Source organism: Entamoeba histolytica, genomic scaffold, assembly GCF_000208925.1.
Source record: "Entamoeba histolytica HM-1:IMSS scf_1104750517755 genomic scaffold, whole genome shotgun sequence".
Classification (NCBI taxonomy): domain Eukaryota; phylum Evosea; order Mastigamoebida; family Endamoebidae; genus Entamoeba; species Entamoeba histolytica.
The window spans coordinates 2,101-29,590 of NW_001914979.1; the positions used below are offsets into that span (position 1 = coordinate 2,101).

General features: G+C 26.4%; 11 protein-coding genes across 11 annotated transcripts, besides 1 other annotated feature; 5 read left to right on the forward strand and 6 right to left on the reverse strand.

Annotated features, from left to right (window-relative positions):
- Positions 1 to 2,093: 2,093 nt before the first annotated feature.
- Positions 2,094 to 2,711, reverse strand: EHI_095030 (uncharacterized protein; the record flags this gene model as incomplete). Its single annotated transcript, XM_644274.2, has 1 exon — positions 2,094 to 2,711. One exon carries the CDS (start codon positions 2,709 to 2,711, stop codon positions 2,094 to 2,096), a length of 618 nt encoding a protein of 205 aa, XP_649366.2.
- A 341-nt stretch (positions 2,712 to 3,052) lies between these two features.
- On the reverse strand, positions 3,053 to 3,925 carry EHI_095040 (mRNA capping methyltransferase, putative; the record flags this gene model as incomplete). Its single annotated transcript, XM_644273.2, has 1 exon — positions 3,053 to 3,925. The coding sequence occupies one exon, from the start codon at positions 3,923 to 3,925 to the stop codon at positions 3,053 to 3,055; it is 873 nt and encodes a 290-aa protein (XP_649365.1).
- Positions 3,926 to 4,781: 856 nt separating this feature from the next.
- Positions 4,782 to 6,030, reverse strand: EHI_095050 (uncharacterized protein; the record flags this gene model as incomplete). Its single annotated transcript, XM_648381.2, has 1 exon — positions 4,782 to 6,030. One exon carries the CDS (start codon positions 6,028 to 6,030, stop codon positions 4,858 to 4,860), a length of 1,173 nt encoding a protein of 390 aa, XP_653473.2. The 3' UTR covers positions 4,782 to 4,857.
- Positions 6,031 to 6,772: 742 nt separating this feature from the next.
- Positions 6,773 to 11,538: a repeat region.
- Positions 11,539 to 12,606: 1,068 nt separating this feature from the next.
- Positions 12,607 to 13,902, reverse strand: EHI_095060 (uncharacterized protein; the record flags this gene model as incomplete). Its single annotated transcript, XM_648662.1, has 1 exon — positions 12,607 to 13,902. The coding sequence occupies one exon, from the start codon at positions 13,900 to 13,902 to the stop codon at positions 12,607 to 12,609; it is 1,296 nt and encodes a 431-aa protein (XP_653754.1).
- A 194-nt stretch (positions 13,903 to 14,096) lies between these two features.
- EHI_095070 (uncharacterized protein) lies at positions 14,097 to 14,951 on the forward strand (the record flags this gene model as incomplete). Its single annotated transcript, XM_644716.1, has 1 exon — positions 14,097 to 14,951. The coding sequence occupies one exon, from the start codon at positions 14,097 to 14,099 to the stop codon at positions 14,949 to 14,951; it is 855 nt and encodes a 284-aa protein (XP_649808.1).
- An 88-nt stretch (positions 14,952 to 15,039) lies between these two features.
- EHI_095080 (uncharacterized protein) lies at positions 15,040 to 15,600 on the forward strand (the record flags this gene model as incomplete). Its single annotated transcript, XM_648377.1, has 2 exons — positions 15,040 to 15,465; positions 15,520 to 15,600. 2 exons carry the CDS (start codon positions 15,040 to 15,042, stop codon positions 15,598 to 15,600), a joined length of 507 nt encoding a protein of 168 aa, XP_653469.1.
- Positions 15,601 to 15,660: 60 nt separating this feature from the next.
- EHI_095090 (uncharacterized protein) lies at positions 15,661 to 17,244 on the reverse strand (the record flags this gene model as incomplete). Its single annotated transcript, XM_644714.2, has 1 exon — positions 15,661 to 17,244. The coding sequence occupies one exon, from the start codon at positions 17,242 to 17,244 to the stop codon at positions 15,661 to 15,663; it is 1,584 nt and encodes a 527-aa protein (XP_649806.2).
- Positions 17,245 to 17,598: 354 nt separating this feature from the next.
- EHI_095100 (uncharacterized protein) lies at positions 17,599 to 19,503 on the forward strand (the record flags this gene model as incomplete). Its single annotated transcript, XM_644713.1, has 1 exon — positions 17,599 to 19,503. The coding sequence occupies one exon, from the start codon at positions 17,599 to 17,601 to the stop codon at positions 19,501 to 19,503; it is 1,905 nt and encodes a 634-aa protein (XP_649805.1).
- A 364-nt stretch (positions 19,504 to 19,867) lies between these two features.
- On the forward strand, positions 19,868 to 21,997 carry EHI_095110 (glutamine synthetase, putative; the record flags this gene model as incomplete). Its single annotated transcript, XM_643564.2, has 1 exon — positions 19,868 to 21,997. The coding sequence occupies one exon, from the start codon at positions 19,868 to 19,870 to the stop codon at positions 21,995 to 21,997; it is 2,130 nt and encodes a 709-aa protein (XP_648656.2).
- Positions 21,998 to 22,056: 59 nt separating this feature from the next.
- On the reverse strand, positions 22,057 to 23,073 carry EHI_095120 (phospholipid cytidylyltransferase, putative; the record flags this gene model as incomplete). Its single annotated transcript, XM_644711.1, has 1 exon — positions 22,057 to 23,073. The coding sequence occupies one exon, from the start codon at positions 23,071 to 23,073 to the stop codon at positions 22,057 to 22,059; it is 1,017 nt and encodes a 338-aa protein (XP_649803.1).
- A 992-nt stretch (positions 23,074 to 24,065) lies between these two features.
- Positions 24,066 to 27,440, forward strand: EHI_095130 (phosphatidylinositol 3-kinase, putative; the record flags this gene model as incomplete). The annotated part of the gene is made up of 1 exon (XM_644710.1): positions 24,066 to 27,440. One exon carries the CDS (start codon positions 24,066 to 24,068, stop codon positions 27,438 to 27,440), a length of 3,375 nt encoding a protein of 1,124 aa, XP_649802.1.
- Positions 27,441 to 27,490: the final 50 nt, after the last annotated feature.

Here is a 27,490-nt window from a genome sequence, read left to right on the forward strand (position 1 = left end):
ATTAATAATAAATGAAATTATAAATAATAATATAATAATAATGAAATATTCATTCAATATAAAATAAGAAATAAAGAAATGATAATTGAATGAGAATAATTAAAATGATGAAAAATGAAAAAGAAGATAAAAAGAAGAATGAAACAAAAATAAGAATGAAAAGACAATAAAACAAATAAAATGATTTAATCATAAAACAAGAAGAAATAATAAATAAAAATACATTACTCATTTTAATGATATATGATATGATTAATCTCCATTAACCAATGAATAATTGACAATTCTATTAACACTTATCTATCTAATTTTATTTCTGTTATCTATTTTCTTCAATTAAATTGAAAAATAAAATTTTTTCAGTGACATTATCCTCGTTCTTATGTTATTTTTCTTTTCTTTTATTCAATTAGTTAATTTAAAGAAAAAATAAATGATAGTGCTTGTTTGATATTATTATAAATTAATTAAAATACTCACGTTATGTTTTATCTAATAATATTCACAGTCAATTTTATTTTTCATTTATACCAACTATTGTTTTCATGTGCATTTCTTTTTATTCAGAGATAAAACGAGTTTAAACAGACAATAAAACATTCACCAAATACTTTCTTTACTGAAAGAACTTCTTTTCAACATTTTTTTAAATTTGTATGAGTCTCTTTATTTTTTTGATATTTTAATGACTAGTGAGACTATCTTTTATTTTTCTTTAATACTAACACTTTCAACCTGCTTATTAAATCAGTGACTCATGTTGAAAAAAGGATAAGTTTTAATAATAATGAAAATGTTGAACCTGAACAAAGGATATAAATATTTCTTTTAAATATTGTTTGTCTTGTGGTCAAAGTAATAGCATTTTATTGTGTCTAAATTAATAATAATGCTTATTCAAACACATAAGAATAATATATTCTTAATGATGAAATTACTGATTATTTCTTTAATGTGAATATGTTATTCTATTTATTATTGAAGAATAATTTTGTTTATAAAACTAACATATCTATTTCGAGTTAGGAATAATAAATTCATAGTCATTGTTTTGCTTATGTATAACAAACATAATTATAAATCTCTGACTCGTTATTGATGAAATAGAAGAAACTAATTGTATTAATAAAAAGAAAATATATTGAGAAAAAAGAATGACAATTATTCTACTAGTATATAAAGTAGTTTAATATTATAACACACAAAACTTCTATTCTTTGTGCTGATGAATGAGTTTTTTGAAGAATTAAAAATCCAAGTTAATAGAGTTATTCATAGTATGTTAATTAATTTCATTGATAACGAAATAAAAAAGAATATAATCACTAAGAATGTACTAAGAGTTTCTTCTTATACTTTATTTTTTAAGTACAATTAAATAAATTTTACTTCACTACTTTACATTAATTACTAAAAATATCTTCTCAATTAATAAACAATAAATTATTGAACTGAAATAAAGTCTAGTTGATAATTAATACTATCCTTGTTATTTTTCAACAGATGTATCATTGTTCCTATAAGAAACCCCAAAGATGTTAATTAGTCTCTTCTGTTTTATAATATAATAAAAGATACATACCATTCTGTACTATTAAACCTAAATCACATTTATAATGAAAGGACTTACTCAAAATGTGTAACTACTCTTTAAAAATAAAAAATAGATAACAGCACTAACACAAACCATATCTAGTCAAGTTAGAGAAAGTGAATTTTATTGAAGTAGTATTTATAAATCTATGATAACAACAAGACATATTACATCTAACTTAGAGTATTAAGAAAATTAGTTTGAAAAACTTACAACACTTAGTATTATTAACAACTTATCTAGGAAAGAGTTAAAAAACATCGACAATAAAAAGACCGATTCAGTTATTGCATTGTTTGCATCGAATAAGCTTTTTCTAAAAACACGAGTTTTGAGTATTTTATTATAACTTTAGTTATGAACTATTAAGAAAAATATCTGCTTTTTCCTTCTACCTTCAATAAGTTGTGAGAATTTGAACATTAAAACTAAACAATAAATATTTTATTATAAAAAATAAGTTTTAAATGCTCTAAATCAAAAAATAAGTTTGTAATCTTTATAATTTATAACGATTAACAATATCTAATAACACTACTCTCATTCCTCCAATCCCTTGGTGATGTAATTCTGCTCCTGTCTGTTGGCAAATGACATCTCCTTCTCCAGCATGAATTGCATTTTCAATCAGACGTAATGTTTCTTGAAATTGATTCGAACGAATGTTATCAATGATAACAGGAATTAGTTCTTCATTGGTCTTTCCTTCAATCTCTTCAGGAGGACAAAGAAGTGCTAATTCTCTTACATCCTCAGGATGTTCTTTTAATGTTTCTTCAATTGTTTTACAATTAAGTACTTTATTTAAGGAAACATCAGCAATAACAATCTTTCCATTTTTGATAGTATATATAGGTTGAACTTGTGCTGGAATTGTTGTGTCAAAAGCTTGGATTTGTTCTCCATTAAATACAGCTTGCATTAACTCAATTCCTTTATAAAAGCTATTAATGTCATTTTCTTGATTCCAAAAGAAAAATGATCGTTTAGTTTCTTTAATTTGAACATATCCACTATTTTTTTGAGGTATAGGTTGTGCAATAGCATCTCCAGGAAATACAATCATTTCAGTGTCTATAATTGGAGTTTCTTTTTTTTTCCACTGAAAGGTAATCATCCCTTCTAATGACTAAATCAATAAATTACAATACTTTTGAAATTTGTCTTGTAGTGAAAATATAAAACAAACAACAAAAACAGAAATAATCCCTTTCTCTAACTTTGGTATAAGAGTTTTATTATTAAATTCCAACTTCCCTGCTTTAAATCGAACCAAACAATTCTATTCAAAATGAGTGTAATTCTTTATTTTGTATTTACAACTTGAAAAGTATTTAAACATCATCCACAAAACAAACACCTTTCTCAAAATCCATTTCTATGAAACTGTTTTATTTTAAGATTGAAGTTGTATTTTTCATAAAAATAAAATGATATATAAAACAAAATTATTTTTAATCAGCGAACTTTTTGGAAGACAAAAGCACAGTAATAACTAATAATTTCCCATTGATTATTTGGCATATAATCTATCTTCCCCATTTTATCAAGTAATTCATTATATTCTTGAAACTTTATCCATTCTCTATAGAATTGATGAAAATCCCAAAATCCAATTAATTTCAATCCATGTTCTTCACAGATTTTTTGAAATTCACAAAATGGAATAAGATATTCTGGTAAATTGTCAATAGCATCTTTTAATTCAAAATAATATTTTGCTCCATATGTAGGTATATTCTCTTTATCAAATTGTTCATCAAAACGAATAGTAAATAACTCATTACCAAATTTATTTCCTGGAACAGTACGTAATTTCTTTACTACTCTATATGCATTGACTGTTGTTCCAACAAATAATCCTCCTTTTCTTAAATATTTTGTTAAATTAAAAATTGCTTGATAAGCTCTTTCTTTTGTTTCAAAACTATAATGAATAGCAAATTGACATGAAACTGCTTCAAATGAACTATTGCTTGGTATTTTATTTAACAATTCTGAACTAAAACAATCTTCTTTAATTGTTTTCAAATTAAATCTAAATGCTGGCTCTCTTTCTTTATATCTTTTTTCTGCATCTTTTAATGACTCTCCTGAAATGTCACATGTTAATACACTCCTAACACTATTTTGATTAAATTTAATATAATCACCTCCTTTCCCTCCACAAAAATCTAATACTCTTGAATGTTCTGGAATATATTTTCTGATTAAACACGCTTTAACCCAATTATTATACCGTTTTAATGCTACAATTTCTGAGTATTTACGTTCTTGAACATTTCGTTGTTTCTTTGAATCATACCCTCGTTCAACATCTCTTCTATCCATTAATTTTATTTCCTTTTTTCTAGTTCCTTCTCTTTTTCTTTTTGTTGCTCATAATTCTTATTATATTTTATTCATTCTTCCATTATCTTTGTTCTTTCTTTTGTTTGTACTCTTTCTTTAATACATTTATTTCATTCTATTCTCTTAATAACACTTAGAACGTGTTATATTGGTTTGTTTTAATATGGTTCATTGATTTGTTTTATGCATTATTATGTATTAAATCTATTTCATTCAACAAATTATTTGATGATGAAACATAAAATTATTAGTCTTTAATAGTCTTTGATGCTTCTTTTCACATTTGTTAAGAGACTACTAAAATATAAATATATCCAATAAATACATAAATATTAGACTTTTGGTATTGGATTTGATGTGGTTCATTATTCCATTTGATAAGGTTAGTTGCAACAAATTTCTTTTTATTTAACTCATTTTTGAATTTTCTTTATGGAAAGACTGATTGTTTAAATTGTAAGAACTTTATCTGCCACAGTTGCCTCTTTTTCTTTTTGTTGTTCTTGAACCAAAGGACAATTTTGTTTTTCTTCCTAATCCAATTTACTTATTTTATTATTACACTTATTCTAAAACCAACAAATAATGAAATGTTCTTTTTCTTCTCTAATTCTTAAATCAATTTATTTAACATACATTGTTGGAACTTATTAAAGTAAAGCATTAAACAATGGATATAATACTTATCTTTTGTTAATGTATTTCTTTTTTTGTTATTAGAGAAAGTTATGTTTTATTCTCTTTTAATATTAATTCAATAATTGTTGTTATCATTTATTATCAAATAATTTGTGATTTTTATAACTAAAAGTTGAGTTGTAAAAATAGAACATATTAACAAAAAACAGCCAATCAATAAACTTTTAGCTATTTTCCATGAGACAAGTAAAAGAAAAAGTAAGTCTTCTCCTTTAGATAAAATCAAAGACATCACTTCCAGATGGTGCAGGGGCTGCTTGAGGCTCAGGTTGTGTTGTTTTTGCTTTTGGATGATAAGACCCAAGTGAAGCAAAAACATCTGGTTTCGGTTGTGGTTTTGGTTGTTGAACAGGAGTAGTGGTTGCTGGTTGTTGCATAAGAGTAGAAGCTGCTGGTTGTTGATAGCCCATAGGTTGTGTTGGTTGTTGAGTAAACATAGAGTATTGTTGTTGCATCATTGGTTGTTGGTAATTCATTGGTTGTGTTGGTTGTTGATAGCCCATAGGCTGTATTGGTTGTTGAGTAAACATAGGTTGTGTTGGTTGTTGCATAAGAGTAGAAGCTGCTGGTTGTTGAGTAAACATAGGGTATTGTTGTTGCATATTAAAAGCAGGATATTGTTGAGAAGGATTTGGTTGTTGAGCAAAAAGGTCCATTGGTGCTTGTTGTTGGATTTGAGGTTGTTGGGAAGGAGCAGGTTGTTGCATAGCTTGGTCAAAGAGAGCCATGAAATCAACTTTCTTTTTAGGTTGTTCATTTTGAATATTTAAAATGCTTTGGTTGTGTTGTTGTTGGGCTGGTTTAATTGGTCCAACATTATCGTCGTCTTTCCAAAAGCCTGCGTTCTGAGTATTGTGAATTTGTTGTGGTTGTTGTTGAATTGGTTGAGTGTTATTAGGTATATTTTCTTGAACAACAGGATGATGAGTGACAGGGGGAGGTGTTTGTCCATTCATAATTTGGTTGTAAGCAGCTTGGTCAAACCACTTTTTGTCTTGGTACTTTAATTTCATAAACTCTCTAATTCTTCTTTCATTTCCACTTTCAGGTAATGGGTAATCAGCTGTTGTCCATCGACCAAGCCAAATTCTTCTAGCATTTTCATTGCCGATTGTTTTAACTTTAGCTATTTCTTCTGGCTTAAAAGTTGCCATAGAAATGGATTTGACTCTATGTCCAAACTCTCTATGAATACCACTACATGTTTGACATACAAAAGTACCAAAATCAATAACTACATAAACAGGACCAATTGCTTGGCAATCCATGCATCTTTTATTTCCAGGAAGTTGTGACATTTTTCTTAACATTTCAGTGTTTTTTTCATCTTGTGAACGTGGCATTTGCTTATTTTTTTTTGAATAAATAAGAGATGTAGATCTCATTTTTATTATTCTTTCAAAAAGAAAATTTGATACGTATTTTTATAGTTTTTTATTTGAGAGAAATTACTTTTAGTTTGTATTTTTGGGCTAAAGTTATTATGAATCAGATTCATATAAAATAAAATGATTTAAATATATTAATAACTTAAAATCCTTTAATTAACAGAATTAAATCTTAGATAACTCTTTTTATATTTTTAATGATATTTTGTCCTAATCTATTTATTTTTTTCTACTATTAACTATTTCTAGTGTTTATGCCAAATGAAGGTATAAATAAATATTTTTTGTTACTTATTTGTTTATATCAAAGATACACAGAAATAGTTTTAATGGAATTAAAAATTATTATTTTAATGAAACAATATATTATGTGTTGTGATATTCTGAATTTTTTTTATTGAATTTTTCTTGTTAATATAAATGGATATAATAATAAATCTAATGTACTTTCATTAACCTGTTTGAACAAGTCATTTTGGTTATCAAATAAAGCAATTATTCATTGTATCTCTATCATATAACTCATAAAAAATGAAGCTAAAAAAGAAAAGTCTTATTAAATAAAATTGAAGAATAGGAATAAAGATTTAAAAATGAATTAAAAATAAGGTAGAGCATTATAAAGATAACTATAACCAAACGAATTATTATGCTTATTGTAAAAACCAATAAATGAATTTCTTTTCTTTTTTCATTAAATTCTTATTACAATGTTTTATTTTAATTATTTTAAAAATATATCCTTTTCCAATGCAGGAAATACAACAAATTTTAATGCCATGGCTATTGTGTAAAACCTTAGAGTCTTGTAAAGAAAAGCAAACAAGACATAGAAATCCAAGGTCATACAATAAAAAAAGAAATGTCAATAGCAATAAATGGCATAACAATTATAATAATAAAGGTAAATGATACACCAAGGAAAAAGGGTTTAGAAGACGAAAGACACAAAGAAAAACAAATAAAAAACAAGATAAATACAATAACAATAAAGATTATACAAATAACAAATACAAATGGCTAACAATAAATGAGATACAAGAAAGAATAAAAAAAATAACAAGTGAATGGAAAGAAGGAGAATACGAAGAAATACTTAAAAAATATGAAGGTAAGAAGAAAAAATGGTATGATATCCTCCAAGAAGTATATTCAATTAAAAAGAAAAAGATAATTGAAAAGACGAAAGAAGAGTTTAAAGAAAAAACAAAAGATTGGAGGAAAAAGACATTAAGGCTATAGAAGCAGAAATTAAAAACAAAAACCCAATTAAAGAAATGAATGATAGATGTAAAATAGCAAGAATAATAAATGAAACAGAAAGTATAAAGAAAATACAAGAAGAAACAAAAAATAAAGAAGAAAAGATAGAAGAAGAAGAAGAAAAAGAAGAAATACTTGCACTGAAAAATCAAATTACTGAATTAAAAGAAAAAGTTAAAGAATTAAGTATGAAAAGAATGGAAGAAGAACAAGCCATCTCAGAAGAAATGAGGAGAAAAGCAAAAGAAGTAGTTAGGAAAGAATTTGAAGAAGAAATTACAGAAATGAAAACACAAAATAGAAAGATTCAAACGAATTATGAAGAAATGAAGAAAGAAAATGAAAAATTAGAAGAAAGAAAACTTAAAACTACAAGGAAAAATAAATGAGATAGAAGGAAGAAAAATCACAGAAGTAAATAATAAAGAAGAAAAAATCCGAAGTATTCAAGCTAATAAAAAGAAGATGGAAAAAGAAAATGAAGGAATGAAAGAAGAAATTGAAAAGTTGAAAAAGAGAAACAAAATGCTAGAACAAAATACAAACACATTAGAGAAGAAGATTGAAATGATAGAAAAAAACACTGAAGAATTAAAGAAAGAAATAAGAGATAAAGAAAAACAAATCTCTGAATATCAAGAAATTGCAATAATAAGTCATGAGATTGCAGAAAGAACAAGAGAAGAATTAGACAACACACAAAAAGAAAATGAGACACAAAAACAAATAATATCAAAACAACAAGATGATATTGTAAATTTTATCTCACAAAAGGAACTGGAGAAGAAGAAAACGATGACACTTGTGATAAATACACAACCAGTACTGAGGAAAGCATCATCAGGAACGATGGAGATGAACGAAACTACTCCTATGAAAAAGACAGTAGTGGAGATCGAAGAGGAAAGCAAAGCACTGATTGTCAAAAAACAAGAGATGATAATCAGACAAGAAATACAACAGAACAAAGAAATAGAATTTTAATTGAAGTGTTGTATTGTTTTAAATTAATTGGTTAAACAAGAAATTATATAAGAAATTAAGATGGGAACAAATAGAGAATATAATAAAAGTGACAAACATCAATGTCAATAATGAAAAAGAATATATTAAATATATTAAAATATCACATAAAATAAAAGAAAATACTAAATAATACATTAAAATGAAAGTAAATGATATAATAGAAGAGTAGAGTGTAATTTAATAATAAAAAACATCATATTAAAGAATAACTCTACTGAAATTGATGAAGAATATATTAACACTCTCATCAATAAAATAAAAGAAATGAAAATAGAAAAATGTTCAAACATTAATTACTACTTTCAAAGAAAAGAAACTGACCAATTAATAATGGAAATTAATAATAGATTGGATAATATCAAGAAGCAGAATGCATTATCTACAAGATGATATGAAGAGGATTTCAATGGTTATGCACCTCTATCTCCAAAATAAAATAATAGGAGATAAATTTGATGAAATAAAAGAAATCCTAAAGAAAATCAATAGACTAGAAGATTTGGTCAATGAAATTGTACAGAATAAAGTGCATCATGAAATTAAATGAACATGATGAAGAAGGAATAAAAGTTAAAGCACTAGAAAGAATAAAGTACCTAAAATATATGATGACTATGATAAAGGAAAGAATTAAATTTAATAAAGATGAAATAATCAGAATCAATACAAATAAAATCATGTTTGATTCTAACAAGAAAATTAGAATAAGGAAGAAACAAATAATGAAATATACCAAAATAACGATATTACTTTAGAATATTGGAAATCGTTATATGAAACACAGGTGAAATTAAATAAAGAGAAATGGAAAATAAAACAAATCACCTCATGGAATGAAAGATATAGAAACTATGATAGTGTCATAATAACAATAAATGAATTAAATTTAAGTATAATGAGAATAAGTAACTGGAAAACACCAGGAATAGACACTATATATGGGTATTATTGGAAAAGGATGTCATCATCAAGAGAAATCATTCTCAATATCTTCAATGAATGGTTGAACTTCATTCAAAACATCAAATTAGACATGGTAAGTGGAAGAACTTTATTAATCCACAAAGGAGGTGATATGAATTATGTCACTAATTATCGTCCTATCAGTTGTACAAATGTAATTATGAAAGTATTTACATCAATATTAAAAGAAAAGATTCACAGAAGAATTAACATGAATAATGAATCATTGAAAATTAGTAATAAACAATTGAGATGTAAATTACAATCTTTAGCTGCTAAAGAAGGAATAATTAATAGTTATATGTTAAAGCAGCAGAAAGAAGAGAAATACCCAAAATATGTGGAGTCATATTATGACATCAAGAAAGCATATGACACAGTCAACCACGAATGGGTAATTGAATCATTAAAATATTTTAATGTAGAGGGTGTCATCATTGACATGATTGAAAGTATGATGACTAGATTGAAGATATTCATCAGTTATAAATTTAATGAATATCTAGGTAGTATTAAATTAAATAGAGGAATTTTACAAGGTGATTCCTTATCCCCTCTACTCTTCATCATTCAGATGAATGTAATTTCTCAAATCATCGAAGAGAAATTCCCAAAATCAAATCACACATTATATATTGATGAAATGAGAATAATGACGGAAAGTAGTGAAGAAATGGGAATAATCCACAATGAAATTAAAGAAATAATAAGTTACATATTGAAATGAATGAGAAAAAATCAGGATTGGTATTAAAAAACAATAAGAAAATACCAAATGGAATGCAAAACATCCCCGTAGTTGAAGGTGAGGATTTGTATAAATATTTAGGAATATGGCAGTCCGATGAAATTGATTACACCTTCAATTGTAAAATCATCAAAGAAAAAAAATGATGAAGAAAAAGGAAGAAATAAACAGTGATGAAAGTAGTAATAGAAGATATATTACAAGGATAAACATGGAAGTAATCCCTATCTTCAGATATTCAGCATCAGTTGTAAATTTGAAAATCACTGACCTAGACAAAATTGATTTGGAGATAAGAAAATAAATAAGAAAGGCAAAATACATTGGTGAAACTCCAAAGATAGGTTATATGTCCCTCTAGAAGAAATGGGTGAAGGATTAATAAACATAAGGGACGAATATGTTATTGAATTAGTAAGAACAGTGATGCACTACTGTACCAGAGAAAGTGAAATAGGAAATAACATATTAGATAGGTGGTACACTAAGAAGGGAATATTGAATAGAATTAAAAAACAATAATTCATAAAATAAATGAAACAAAAATAGAAGAAATAATAAATGAAGGGATAGAAAAGAAAAAAGAAAAAGAAGTAGTAGTAGAAATAAAGAAATTAATGACAAATACATCAAAAAATGGAAGTATCATCAAATAAGTGAACATTTTAGAAGATGGTTTGAGTCAAAAGGAGTAGATAAAACTACTACAGTGAAAGCATGGAATTCCATCAATATTAAAAAGAATGCATTCCTCCAATTAACTAAAATGCAAGATGGAGCAATATTTTGTTTGTATAGAAAGCAAAAATAATGAAAAATGAAAGATTGAAATACTCAACACTTTGTAAAGACAAGAGAGTTACAGTAGAACACATTCTACTATCTTGTATTTATCATAAAAAATCACAAATAGAGAAACATGACAATATTGGCATAATAATATTGATTAATAAGAAAATATACATGAAATAATCAATATAAAAAACCTCCATATGAAACAATGTTCCAATATAAAGATATCACTATGATATTGAACAAACAAATCATGCCTAAAAGTGAATGACAATACCACAAAATATCAGATATATATGTATTAGATAAAAAGAATAAAACTGGTCTATTATTTGATATGACTAATGTTGAATATCACAGTATTAATTGAGTGTAAATGAAGAAAAGAAATAAGTATAAGGAATTAAAGAACAAGCTAATGAAAATAGAAAAATTAAAATATGTCAAAATAAATCCAGTAGTAATTTCAATAAATGGATTAATGAATAATTCAAGTAATAAATTAATTAAAGAAATAAAAATTGAAATTGACATCGAAAAAGAAATTAAAAAACCATTGTAATAAAAAACATGATTGATGTCATGGAATACTGCTTCTATTACAACAAATAATACTCGATATAGCTGCTACAAGAAGATTCATTGAGATTGGTCTCCACTGAGCCATTAACAATAGAAGCTAATTCTATTAATACTTAATTAATTCCTTATTATCCAAAATTCATTTTTAAAAAAAAATTTGTTCCCATTAGTATTTATTCTTATTCATATTTTTCTAGTTTAAAAAAGAAATACTCTGTTTCAAATGTGACATTTTACATTCATAAATGAATGATATAACTATGTTATATGTTCAAAGAAAATATGTTATCATTTGGTATTTTCTCAAAATTTATTATTACCAATTTATTTTGTTTTGTTCTTTTCTAAAAAAAGAATATTATATTCTATCGTTAATTTTTGTAGTCTTTACAAGTTATGAGTTTTATTTTTATTATAACCTCTATAAGAAATGACAAGAGAATAAAAATAGGAATATTTAAAATTGATTTTTTATTAACATTCAATGAGAATTATACAAAAAATCACATATAAAGATTGTATTTAAGTATGATAATAATAAAAAAGAAGTGATAATATATTAATTTGCTCTTCGATTCTATTCAATGTATTATACTATTAATGATGATATAGAAATGCTAAGTTGTGAAATATTATATTATTTTTACCAGACTATTTTTAATCTAAAATTACAACAGAATCTAATGAAGAATATTTTATAGTTATTTTTGGTATTTCTAAATCATTATGATTAGTGTTTTATTATTTGAAATTTATTTTAAATTTCCATACGTTATATGATAATTGTTCATTCATTTTGTTATTTAAACAATCCACAATACTTTTTATGTTCTGACACTTCTCACACTTTCTCTCTAAATAAATTTAGATTGAATGCTAATTTATTTTATTCCCTCTTTAGATTATCATCATTTATAGCACAAAACTGTTTATTTACCAATACATTAATTATTTTTATATTTACAATGCAAGATTGTAATTATAATTTTATTTGACACATACTTGTACCACTTTAATAATCAAACTACATTTTAAAGCTATTTAAATAATAACAACCAAACTTGTAAAATTTTACACATACTCTTAAATGTACTTTGAGTATAAGTACATTTCTTAAAAGAAAGATAAAACGTAACAAAAAAAATGGTTTGTGAATTAATAAGTGTTTCAATACCAGTTATTTCAAATCGATAACACTATTATTCATAATTGGTTGGAAGTGCCTCATCTCCTATGAAAGTGACTGTTGTTGGAATATCAATCTGATTCAGAGAAAGACAGCCTTGAAAACACCTTTCCTTAATACTCTCTAGTTTATTAGAAAAGTGAATAGAACTTAGTGAAGTGCATGAGTCGAATGTATATTCATTAAGTTCTTTAATTGTATTAGGAAGACAGATACTTGTTAAATTATTACATTCATAAAATGCCCTATCTTTAATACCAGTGATATTAGAATAAATACTAACACTTTTCAAAGAGTGACAATATGCAAAGCAACAACTTCCTATTGAAGTACAAGTACGAGGAATTTCAAAATGATTTTGATGCAAGTCAAATTGAATATGGGTATGATTGATTTCTTTGAGACTTTTTGGTAGTTTTATTCCTATCAATTCTCTATTAAACAATACAAATCTATTAAATAAATAATATGGCTCGGGTACATCAATACTTTTGAGAGAAGAACATCCTTTTAATACTTTCATTCCAATATTAGATATATTTATTGGTAAAGAAAGTGATGTTAATGATGTAGAACCATTAAAACAATTATTCTGAATAGAACGCAATGAAATAGGTAAATTACATTCTAATAATGATGAACAAAATGAAAAGGCATTATTTCCAAGTGAAGAGACAGAAGATGGAATTGTCACATTTAAAAGATTTGTACAACTTGCAAAACATTCATTTGGGATAATACAAATATTCTCTGGTAATTGAATTTTTTTTAAATTTGTACAGAAAGAGAAACATGCATTTCCAATAGAAATAACAGCATTACTAATTGAAATATCTTCTACTTCTGATGTACTAAAACATTTCATTCCAAGTTTAGTTACAGAAGAAGGTATTACCATTTTAAAAGAGTCATACCCTTCAAAACAATTATCTCCAAGCGAGTTAACCTCTGGAGGTATTTCATCTCCAAACTCTTCTCTATCATATTCTGTATATTCAATACTTTTACATTCATTTCCTTGTTCTTTTTCTTTTAAATATGTTGAATATTCTACTTTATACCATATCATTTGTTTAAATATTTTTCCATCATTAAATATCATATCATCTTTGTTATATAAGTTTAGTGTTTCAATATTAGGAAAGAACTTTCTTGAATAGTCATCTAAAGGAATTGGATTAAAACGAAATCGTTCCATATTTCCTCTATACCTTTTAACACCTAATTCTAAATTAATAAAATCATTAATACCATCAAAATACTTTGATACTATCATTATTTCATTATGTCCTAATTGTTTTATTTTCATTAAACTGATTTTCAAGTTTTTGGTTATATTATATTTTGTTATATATAACATCACTCAATTATGGAGTTTTTGAGAGTGATGATGAAATGATGAATTTAAAGAATATATGTTGGTAGAAAAGTTACCAAACTTCTAATAAAAAGATATTGAAGAAATGTCGAAAAAGAACTAAACTCAAAACCACAAAACACACTATGTCTTGTGGATGTCAAGCTAATTCTGATTCTTGTCCTTCATTTACTCAAGATGGAATGAATGACTTGGAACGTGCTTATTTAATGGCTTCCAATGATATTGTTTTAGAGAATAACACCTCATCTAAAAATTGCTTTGGTACTGAAAAGAAAACACTCCCATTGTCTGTATTTGATAATTCATCTCCTGTGCTTGGAAAGAGAAAAGAAATGACAGGTATAGAAAAAAGGACAATACATACTGTTGACAATAAAAATCAAGGTATTATGACAAATGAATTAAAAGAAAACCAAAACACAGATCAACCACGAGAAAATAATGGTGTATTAAAACAACAAACAGAAGTATGTTCAATGTCTCACACTAGTGTCTGTTGTGAGGAACAAAACTCAAAAGAAGAAATGAAAAAATTAGAAGAAAATGAAAAGATTAGTGGAAACCAAACTCAAACAACCTCAACTTCAATTGAAGAAGATGTATCAATGAACGAAGAAGATTTTGAAGAGGATTTTAAAGAATTAGCACAATCAGAAGTACATTTATTTGAGCAAGCTTCATCTATATTTTTAACAGCATCTAATAACATTAAACTAAAGAAAGAAAGTGGGATTACTAAAGATGAACTAGAAGTAGTAAAACGTGCATGTGATGTTCTTGGAAGTGGAATTGAAGAATCATCAATAAATCAGGAAGAATTAGATAAAATCTTTTTACAAAGTGATTCGACAATGTCAAATAGTAGTGAAGATTATCAATATCACAAAAAAAGGGAGGAAAAGAAACCAAAACGAAACCATGGTTTAAAACGAGTTAAACGAGTTATTAGTATTCATAATATTCTTCAACCTCATTGAAAATGTTTTTAAATCTATTAGGTAATGTTAAAAAAAAAACAAAAAAAAAGAAAAAAGAAAAGATTGAATAAAAATCACTTAGTTTTTAATGAGTGAAGAACAACCACAAATTATGACTTGGATTCGGGCATTATTAAAGGATAAAGGAATTGAAGAATACCAAGATCCAGTTGCTGACATGGGATTAGAATTTTTAACTCGTTTGTTTTTAATAAATAATGAAATAATAAAGAAGAGAATATTAAAAAGAGTAGGATATTTGAGTGAGTTAATTGGTGACATTGTAGTGTTTTCTGAGCATGCCCAAAATGTACAACCAACACTAAACGATGTTAAGATGGCAATTAAAATGAGACATAGAACAACTGCTTCTACATCTAAAGACCAACTTAGAGAACGAGTTAATGCATGTAATACAGCTAAATTACCAAGAAATTTTGTTGCTTCTGTTGAATTACCAAAGCCACAGGATGATAATTATACATTATTACAACGAAATTATAGAGTTAAAACAGTTTGTTAACACAAATGATTAAATAATTAAAATAAAATAGAAAATAACAAATAGAATGATGATTTTGATGATGAAGATGACGAGATGGATAAGAACATTAATACTGAATTACCAGTATTACCTCCTTCAATGTAATTTGATTAATGAGTAAGTGAATAAAACAATAAAATTAAGAAGTTTAAATAATAAAATCTATTATAATGTCATTTTGGTTATTTTACTAATAAACATATTCCACAACTCAGTTCCATTCCCATTTCTTAATACTTTATTACGGGCATTTTTAATGGCTTGTTCTAAGTCTTTAAGAATACTTTCATTACTAATTAATGTAATGACAATTTGAGGATGTATAGAATATACTATTAAAGGTTTTGATTTAATGAATTGAACAAATGGTATACTAAATGGTGTACCTACTTCTTTGACAATACTAGCTTCTTGGAATTGTGCGTATTGAAAAAATAAAATAATTCGAATCATTCCTTCTATTCCTTCAGAAGAGCATTTTTGAATAATTTGAACAACATCATCTTTTCCAAGATAATTAATTAATGGCATTCCTTCAATAGATTTCTCGACGGTTGAGACAAGAATTGTTTGGTTCCTCTCTGGAAGGTATTCGAAAATAATACTTTGGATGACTGAGGAGAGAAAAGATGGGGTTGAACATAATGACTTGTGAATGTTTAGAAGAGTTTCTTTGGTAATGATTTCAAGAGTGTTAGGAGTGAGTATATTTAATAATTCTTCCTCTTTCCATTGAGTAATATGAGAAACAAGTAATTGTGTTTGTCGAGAAGTTCTTAGAAAACGAAGTAAATTTGAATTTCCTGGAAGATTACTTAAATGCTGAATGTAGATAGAAGAAAGTATTGAATCATTAGATTGGTCATTTAAAAGTAAAGTTAGTAAGAAAGTGATATTATTTGTAAGTTTAGAAACAATACGAAGACGATATTGTACAGGAGTAATACAAACAATAAGATAGAGTATTCGAGTACAAAATAAATTTGTTAAAGTATTTCCATTTAAATAACAATTTAAGAGATGAAGTAATTGTGACATATTTGGCATTAAAGATGGTAATAATTTGTATATTTTTTGTAATAAAGAAGAATAAAAAGAGTATGTTATTTTAGATGTTTGACTTAATAATTGTAGTGTTAATTCTAAATATTGATATTGGTTTATTGATATAACTTCAAGAAGAATAAATTGAAGAGGAAATGATAATTCATTTAAGTCATCAATTATAAATTGAAATGCTTGAATAGTTTTAATAGTAATCATATATTCATCTGTGTTTTCTTTTGCATCATTAATAAGAATTAACATTAATTCACTTAACTCTTTATTTACTTCTTTGATTGGTATTTTGAATGAATGTAATTTAGTTAATGAATGAAGTACTTTTGAAAGAAACATAAAGGCAGGTTGATTAATATTACCATTTCTCCCTATTTCATTAAGTTCATTAAGAAGATACCTAGTAATGACTTTAATTTTAGTGTCTAATATACAATAACTTTCTTTATTGTTTTCTTTTTCCTTTTCACAAATAACTTTTAATAATAATTTCCAACTTGTCCCATATAAGCTCTTATTTCCTGCTGATACCTTAATAATATCTAAAATACCATCAATAACATCAGTCAATGTATGGATTGGTAATGATGCTTTTTGATATGAAAGAATAAGTTCCTTAAGAATGTTAACTATTTCACAATGGTCTTGAAGTTCTTTAATAGCACATATCACCGTATTGAATTTTTCCATTGATCCATTAATATCTATTCCATTGATTTCCTTGATCAAACTGAGTATTTCTTTTAGAATTGCATTATTTTCTTGTGAAGGACAAGATGACAATCCCTCCACGTCCATTTGTTTTGTTTTAGCAGTTTTATTTTCATTTATTCTATTCCTCAATCTTTAAGATTTTGAAAATCTAAAAATAATTCAAGAAAAACATTTTTATAAAAACAAGAATAACAAATTCAATATTTTGCATCTTTGCTTCAAGTTGAAGATATTCTTTTTTAAGAAAACAACAGATCAAAATATTGAAAAAGAAGAAAATAGTTGTCTAATATTCATTTATTGTACTTTCTATATTCTTCTTTTGTTCTGATGATGGCTATAAAAGATGATACTGAACTTTATATGTTCAATAGAGATATGGCTAGTAAATTTGTGATAGAAAAGAATAGAGAATTTCTGAAAGAGTATGATATTTGTTCAGAAACTGATTACCATGATGCTATGAGAGGATTTTATGCTTCTTTAGATGGTCAAAAGAACAATTTAAATTTTGATGAGCTAATCAAGTCTAGAAAAACAATGAGTCAGATAATTTCAGAATGTCCACCTACAGATAATCCATCTTACTATAAGAGGGCTAATATTGAAAGATTGGAGGGAGTATTTGAAATTGTTCCAAAGAAGATTTACCAAGTCAGAGCATTTACTCTAGACTTAGCTAATTTTACAGTCGTTAGAGGAAAGACTGGATGGATTGTTATTGATTGTATGTCAACTATCTCAGCTTGTAAAAAAGCTTTTGAATTGATTCAAAATACTGTTGAAAATCTTCCAGTATCAGCTATTATCATTACTCATTCCCATGGAGATCATTTTGGTGGATATTCTGGTGTTGGAAATGATGAAATTCCATTATATGTTCCAGATACTTTCTTTGATATGATATTTGATGAAAGTGTTATGGCTGGTGGAGCTATGAAAAGAAGAGGAGAATTTATGTATGGGTCTAGAATTAGAAATTCATGCACAAAAGTTACTGGCAATTCATTAGACCCAACATCAATAAATGTCAGTATTCCTTACTCAAAACACACTACAATTATTAAAGAGAATTGTACTATTGATATTGATGGAATAAAGTTTGATTTTATTCTAACTCTTAACACAGAATCACCAGCAGATATGATGATGTATCTCCCAGATTTTAATGCTTTAAGTGCAGCAGATAATATGATTCAAGCAATGCATAATTTATTAACTCCAAGAGGTGCTAAAGTTAGAAGTGGGAAATTATGGAGTCAATGTATTGATGATGTGATTGTTAAATATGGAAAAGATGTCCAAATTCATTTTGGTGGACATCATTGGGCATTGTATGGAAATGAAAAGATTCTTCATTTCTGGAAAACAAAAAGAGACTTGTATAAGTATATCCACGACCAAACATTACGTTATGCTAATTGTGGATATACACCAAATGAAATAGCAGAATTTGTTCACTTACCTAAAAGTCTTTCTAAAGAATTTTGTTGTAGAAATCTTTATGGTACATTGAATTTTAATATTAAGTCACAATATCAATTATATCTTGGATGGTATGATGGTAATCCTGCACATCTAAATGAACTTCCTCCAAAAGAATTAGCAAGAAAGTATATAAAAGCATTTGGTGGAGAAGAAAATACTTTAAATATTGGAAAGGAAGCATTTAATAATGGTGATTATAGGTGGGCAGTAACAATATTAAATCATTTGATATTTTCTAATCCAAAGAATGAAGAAGCAAGAGAATTATTAGCCAAAACATATGACCAATTAAGTTATACACAAGAATGTCTTGTTTGGAAATATAGTTATGCAACAGCTGCTTTAGAATTGAGAGAACATCAACCTAAAGAAATATTAAATAATTGTCCTTTATATCAATTACTTCCATTACAAGCTTTTTGTGATCTTCTTTCAGTTTCTGTTAATCCACAGATAATTGATGGAATAGATACATCAATTAATATTAATATTTTTGATACAAATGAAAGTGTAGTATTAGTTATTAATAATTGTGTACTTCATACAAGACTATCCTCATCTGATGCATCTGGTTTTCTAAAAACAAAACATGAATTTCTTATCAAATTATTTACAAAAGAAGTTGCATTAAATCAATTAATTAAAGAAAACAAAGTGGAAACAGATTCTATTGATTTATTAAATACACTAGTTAATTCTATTTCTTTAGAAAATATGAGATTTTTCATTGCAGAACCAAAAATTTAAACAAAATAATAGATTCTTTAAGACAATAAATTATATTTTAATTTTCTCTTTTAACATCAATATATTCTTGTTGTAATACTTTGTACTTTAATTATTAACTCATTTATAAAGAATGTAATTATTCTTCTTGTTTTTGTTTTATGTGAAAATGAAACGACTCTATCAACATTATAAATTCTATTAGACTACATATTGAATAAAATATTTGTGTTAAACTAAACTAAAACTTATGAGATAAAAGCTAGATACACTTAGTCTATAACATTTCTTTCATCTATTCAAAAATAATTGATTCATTTTAATGAAATAATGAAAGAAAAACACTTACAAACCCTAAAACTTACTTTAAGGAATAGTGAATCTCATGTCAAGACAATCATCTACATTTACTACAAATTCATCCCCATTTCAAGGGAAAATCCAACATGACTATGGTGTTTATGTTTTTAATGAGTCTTCAATGGAAAAAAGATTACCACCATCAACATTTAAAACAATTAAAAACTTATTAATTAATGGTGGTTCATTAACTGAATCAGAGGCTGATGTCGTTGCTTTTGGAATGAAAGAATGGGCAGAAGAACTTGGGGCTGTTTGTTTTGCACATTGGTTCCAACCATTAACTTCAAAATCAGCAAAAAAATTTGACTGTTTCTTGAATATTAAAAATGGAGTTTCTTCACATGCTTCTCATTTAATGTCAGAATTTAGTGGTAAACAATTAATTAAAGGAGAGCCTGATGGATCTTCTTTCCCTAATGGTGGATTAAGACAAACATATCAAGCAAGAGGATATACAGCTTGGGATTATACATCTCCAGTATTTGTTGTAAAAGATCAATTAGGAGGATGTTTATATATTCCAGCAGTGTTTTGTTCAATCTTTGGATTATCTCTTGATGCAAAAACTCCATTATTAAGAAGTGAACGTGCATTAAGTTCTTCTGTTGAAAAATCATTAAAATATTTAGGAGGAAGTAAAGGACCTATTAAATGTACTATTGGATTAGAACAAGAAATGTTTATAATTGATAGAGATGTATATCAACGTAGACCTGACTTAATTGCATGTGGAAGAACTCTTATTGGTAAGCGACCATCAAGAACACAACAAATGAAAGACCATTATTGGGGAGCAATGCCACAAAGAGTACTTAATTGTTTGGATGATGTTCGAGATGAGATGTGGAAATTAGGTGTTCCTGTATGTACTATTCATAATGAAGTAGCACCAGCCCAATATGAAATTGCACCAATATTTGAACAAGCTGGAATAGCTTGTGATCATAATATTCTTTTAATGGAAGAAACACAAAGAATAGCTAAAAGACATAACTTAGAAGTACTTTTCCATGAAAAACCATTTTTAGATGTTAATGGTTCTGGGAAACATGTTAATTGGAGTATTTTTTCTGGAGATGAAGGATTATTAATTCCTGGAAAAACAGAAGATGAAAGAAGAAGATTTTGTTTCTTTCTTGCTGCTGTTATTCAAGGTGTTGATAATCATGCTGATGTATTACGAGCATCTGTATTAACTGCTGGTAATACACATCGTTTAGGAGGATTTGAAGCACCTCCAGGAATTATTAGTATCTTTTTGGGTAATGTGATACAAACATTAATTGATTCGATCACTAATAATACTGGTGAAACTATTGAAAAAAAGACAACAATTGATTTTCATCTTGAAATGCTTCCGAAAATAGCAAGAGACCAAAGTGATAGAAACAGAACTTCTCCATTTGCATTTATTGGAAATAGATTCGAGTTTAGAGCTGTTGGTTCTGAACAAAATGCAGCTTGGCCTATTACTGTATTAAACACGGTTGTTGCAGAATCTATTGAACAAATGGTAAATCAAATTGAAAAAAAGATTCATGATGGAAAAAGTGAAAAGAATGCAGTTGATGAAGTTATCAAAGAAACAATACTTCTTCACAAAAAAATTGTTTATAATGAAGATTGTTATGACAATAAATATAGAAAAACAATGGAAATTAATGGAATTAAAGAAATAAAAACTATGGACATGGCATTAGATGCATTATCTAAAAGTAAAGAAATGTTTAAAAACACTACTGTACTAAGTGAAGAAGAGGTTAATGCAAGAGTCAGTATATTAGGAGAGGCATATGTAACAACATCATTAATTGATATCAACCAATTATTAGACATGGTTGAACGTGAAATTATTCCTATTGTTATGGATGTATTAGCTAAAGAAAAAAAACAGACTCAAATTATTGGTTTATCAATTATTAATAAGAGAGTTGAAAATATGTTGGAATGGTTTAATAAAATGATATCTTCTATTGAACTACTTAAAGAAAAAAGAGATAAAATCATAAACTCATCTTGTGTCATCGAGGCAAATGAAGCAATGAATATTATTAATGAAGTACGTGTTTATATTGATAAACTTGAAGGTCTAATTCCACAGAAAGAATGGCCTTATCCATCATATGAAACTTTATGGAATACTCATTGTTAAATTATTCTCAACAACAATCAATTATTGTTTAATTTTTTAGTAATTAATAATTATTTCCATTATCTTTGTTTCTTTGAATTTCTTATTTCAAAGAGTTTTTCTCTTTCCTTAACTCTTTCAATAATTTCATTTGCTGTTAAAGTGAAACCACTATCTATTTCTTGATAAATTTTCTTTTCAATAGCATCATTATAATATTCTTTTCCAACGCCATTATCACATTTACCATGAACAACAACATCAATATGCATTTTCTCAATCATTTCACTTGTTACTCCACGAGGAGCACCAATGATAACATTGTCAATATATCTACAAGCCAATAGACTCATAACACGTTCACCAATATTAAGAATTGGATAATTCATGCCTTTGTATTCATTAATTGTATGATCTTCATAAACTCCAACAATAAGATAAGTACCAAGTTCATGTGCTTTCCTAAATAATTCATAATGTCCTGCATGAAGTAAATCAAAACTACCATCAATATAAATAACTTTGTCTTGAGGAGTTCTTTCTTTCTTATTATTACTAAATAGTCTAATTTTATCAATTGATAAATTAGCATGTTTAAGACCTTCCCAATGTTCTTTTGATTGAGGATTCATCATCCTATAAATAATATCTGTAGTTGATACTCCATCAGTTCTTGGAACGACTTTCATCATTCCTGCATCAATGATTGCTTGATAACTATTGTTTCCTGTTTTTGTGTTTAATGAAATATCATCACCATGAACTACATAGTCAATATGAAGATCCTTCATCATAAATAACTCAGTGTCCCAATATGGAATTCCATCAACTACTTCATCAACCCATTGACATGACCTTACTGCAATATTACGTTCTTCTTCTTTCATTACAGTTGGTCCTTTGTGCTGTTCAATAATTTCATTATTCACAATTCCTAGAACTAACACGCATTGATAATCAAATGCAGCACATGCCTGTCTAATAACATTTGCATGACCCCAATGGAACATATCATAACACCCATCAACATAAATACGAGGAAGACTTTTATCCTTGTTATGAAAGATCAAATGGTGTTTGTAATCCTTTGTTGCCATTGCAAAACTTTATGATTTGATTTTCTTTTTAGTTCTTTTAAGTTCTTTTCAAAAACTCGATTTTTTATTTCTTTTTTTAGATTGAACGATATATTTTTATTATAATACCTGTTTTTTTCATAACAAAATCTTATTGCATTTTATTATTAGTTATTATTTTACCAACTTCTTTTATATGTTTTTTTTATAATTCGTTAAGATTTATTAAATTGTATCTAATACTAATACATTATTATTTCTTTAATATTGAAAACTCTCTTTGTATTTAAGATTTTAATGTGTTTTATGAAATACTATATAATTAACAAACACACTTTTTTATATATAATTTAAATATAATTATTACCATTTTAGAATCATCCATCTTAACAAATAATTTATTGGAATGAATTTTCATTACAAATATAAGACTTATTCTTTTTTTTATTTAAAAAATTAAATTTAAAACATTCAACTTTTAATTAAACTGTATGAAAATAGTTTATATCTTAAATGATTTATTCTTATTCAAACAATATAAAAGTTATTACTTCTTGTTTAATGAAAAAGATATGACTGTGATTTAAGAATCACAGATTTAATAGAAATGTGTTATTGAAATTTATTATTATTATCTTTTTATTTGAAGAAAGTTTTATCATAAAAAGTGTCTATAAAAGATTTGACTAACAATAAAACAATCAATTCAAAAAACATTAGTACAACATTTAATAATTCTTTAAGAATCAAAGACTTAAAATTAAATTTTGAAATAAAAAAAGAATAAAACTAAATTATAATAATATCAACAACAAGATAACCAGAATTTAAATTGAATAAATTTCAACTTAGAAGATCTAATTATTTGTTTTTATTTTTATAAAACATCAATTCAGATGATCTTAGAAAAAATAAAAAGTTCTAATAAGAAAAGGAAATAGAAAATAATAAAAAGAACTAAAAACAAATAAAAAAACTTGAAAAACTAAAAAAGATAATAAAACAAGAAAAATATGATAGAACTTAAACGAAGCCAATATGTCATTCCATCGCCTTATAGAAGAACAACATGGCAAGGATTACCCCTTGCTCAGTTGCCTAAAAGAATTGAAACAAAACCATTATCTAGTGGAATAATACCATCACCATTATCTTTACTAAAAAAAGAAGATATGGATGAAGTTAATGAAAAAAAAGAGCCAAGACCATCAAATGTTAATGTTACTATTACACAAGAAACTGTATTTGTAGCTGTAAAAGATAGAACAGGAAAATATTATGGGTATGCTATGAATGTTAATGATATTGGAACTTCCATTATGGAAACATGTAAAAGTAATGTTTATATTAAAGGAGATTATGCGTTGGTATTACCTAATTTAAATTATAGGGTATTTGATGAAGACTCTCGTAAACCACTTAAAGATTTAAAATTTGTTCAAGGATGTCAGTATCATGGTATAGTTCCATATTTTTTCCTTGTAGAAAGAAAAGCAGTTATTCAATATGCATCAGTAGAATCAGTTGGAGAATATTTATTACAATCAACATTAAAATATGAAATTATTGGTAATAACTTTGTTGGATTATGTAGAAATATTGGAGATGAATTTTATAAATTTAGAAGAGCTTTAGCAACTGTTTGTGGTAAAGAAGAAGAAAATAAAAAAGGATTAGATATATATTTATTAGAAGAAAATGAATATGTTTATTGTGGTAATGAACCTCCTATTCAAGACCTTACAAAAAAATTAATTATGAAAGGATATTTATTTGAACAAAAAATGGATAAAACTATTTCTCATTTACCTACTGATACTGTTGAAAATGTTATTTCTGCTTTATTTACTAAATTTACTACTACAAATCAAGCTGCATTTGCTGCTACTGAAAAAGCTGAAGACTTTGTTTTAAAAGTAAGAGGATTACATGAATTTTTAATTCCAAAGAAAAAAGATGGTTCATTATATCAATTATGTGAATTTGATTATATTAGAAGATGTGTTATGAAACATGAAAAAATTGATTTATATCTTACACCAAGAAAAGTATTACATCAATTTATTGGACCATTAAATCCTATAGATGTTAATTTCACTGGAGTTTATAATTCATTATTATCTCATGATTTATGGGAAAAAGTAGAAACAGAAAAAGCTGGACAAAGTCAAAAAAGTATTGAACGTAATTATTTCATTACATTAAAGAAATTAAGTAATTGTGTTTATTATAAACCATTACCTCAAAAGAAAAATAAAGAAAATAAAGATGATGTTCCTGTACAAGAATATCAAAATATTGTTAGTTTTAGAGCTTATGTTACTGCTGCATTATTCCTTGGACCAAGACAATTAGGAAAATTGGTTGTCACACCAGTATTTCAAGTTAATAATAGTATGGCTACATTAGATAATGTAATGGAATTTGATTTACCAATAAAAATTCTTCCAAAAGAAACTAAACTTGTTATTGGAGTATTTCAAACTGAAGAACAAATTGGTGTTACGATTGACCATCTTGAAAAGAAAGAAAAAAATAAAGAAAATCCTATTGGAACTATTAACTGTAAAGTTGTTGATCACAATGGGATGTTACTTATGGGTAATGTTCAATGTGGACTATGGGAATTATCAGCTCCAAATTTCATTTCTATGTGTTCAGAAAATATTGGAGAAAGGGCTATTTACCTTACTTTTACATATCCAACATATGATGTACCAGTATTAATGGATGCATTTAATGATGATAATATTAAAAGTGATAATCAAGAAAAAGAGAAATTAACTGCTGAACAAACAAAGAAATTCAAAGTTGCATTAGAGTCAAATCCATTACAAAAATTAACAGAAGATGAAATGAAATTAATTTGGAAATTAAGATATACAGTTAAGAAAACTAAACCAAAAAATCTTTCAAGAGTTGTTGCTGCAGTTGATTTAACTGATGTACATGCAGTTGCAGAATTACATAGGTTACTAGCTGATTGGCCATTATTAGAACCACAAACAGCTATTGAAATGTTAGATTTTAAATTCCCAGATCAAAGGGTAAGAGATTTTGCTTTAAAATGTCTTGATGCAATGGATGATGCAGAATTAATTATGTTCCTTCCACAATTAATTCAAGCATTAAAATTTGAATTACATCATAATAGTGAATTAGCAATGTTCTTATTAAGACGAGCATTAAGAAATAAAAATAGAATTGGACATCAATTCTTTTGGTTCTTAAAAGCAGAATTACATGATAATAGAGTTACTGAAAGATATGGATTGTTATTAGAAGCATTTGTAGGTGCATGTGGTAAATATCAAATAGAATTATATAATGAAGTTAAATTCCAATTAGACCTTATTGATATTGCTAATCATGTTAAAACACTTGCAACTAAAGATGAACAAAAACAATACATGTTTGAAGCATTAGCTAAATTAAAATATCCTGACAATCAAGCATTACCAATTGATTCTAGAATGAGATTTACAAAACCAGTACCAAATAGTGGAAATGTATTTAGTAGTAAGAAAAAACCATTATTATTAATACTTCAAAATTATGATCCAGCAGGTGATGACATTAGAGTAATTGAAAAAGTTGGAGATGATTTAAGACAAGATATATTAACATTACAAATATTACGTATTATGTTTACTATGCTTAAAAATGCTGAATTAGATATTAGAATGTTACCGTATCAATGTATTGCTACTGGTAATGAAACTGGTATGTTAGAACTTGTTAAAGACTCTGAAACATATGGTAAAATTATTGCTGATGATGGAAGAAGATTAGCAGTTACTAAAAATGATGTATTAACATTATGGATGCAAAAACAATGTGCTAGGCCAGAAAGTAAAGTTACTTTTGAACAAGCAGTAGAAAATTTTGTTCATTCATGTGCAGGATATTGTGTTGCTACATATTTACTTGGTATTGGAGATAGACATAGTGACAATGTTATGGTAACAAGAGACGGTATATTCTTCCATATCGATTTTGGACATTTCCTTGGTAATTTCAAATCAAAATTCGGAGTAAAAAGAGAAAGAACACCGTTTAAATTTACACAACATTATGCTGATTTAATGGGATATAAAGATGGTGTTGAAAGTAAAGAATTTAAAGAATTTAAAGAATTATGTTCTTCTGCATTATTATCATTAAGAAAACAAGGATCATTATTTATTTATTTGTTTAGATTAATGCTTGCTACTGGTATTCCAGAATTAAAAAATGAAGATGATATTGAATATATGAAAAATGCATTTATGTTTGATGAAGATGATCAACAAGTTAAGAAGAACTTTGACAATATGATTTATCAATGTCTTGATGCATGGTCTCAAACATTAAATGATTTGATCCATGACATTGTCCATTACAAATAAATGAATTTGGTCAAAGAATAAAACAAAAATAAAAAAAAAGGAAGAGAAAT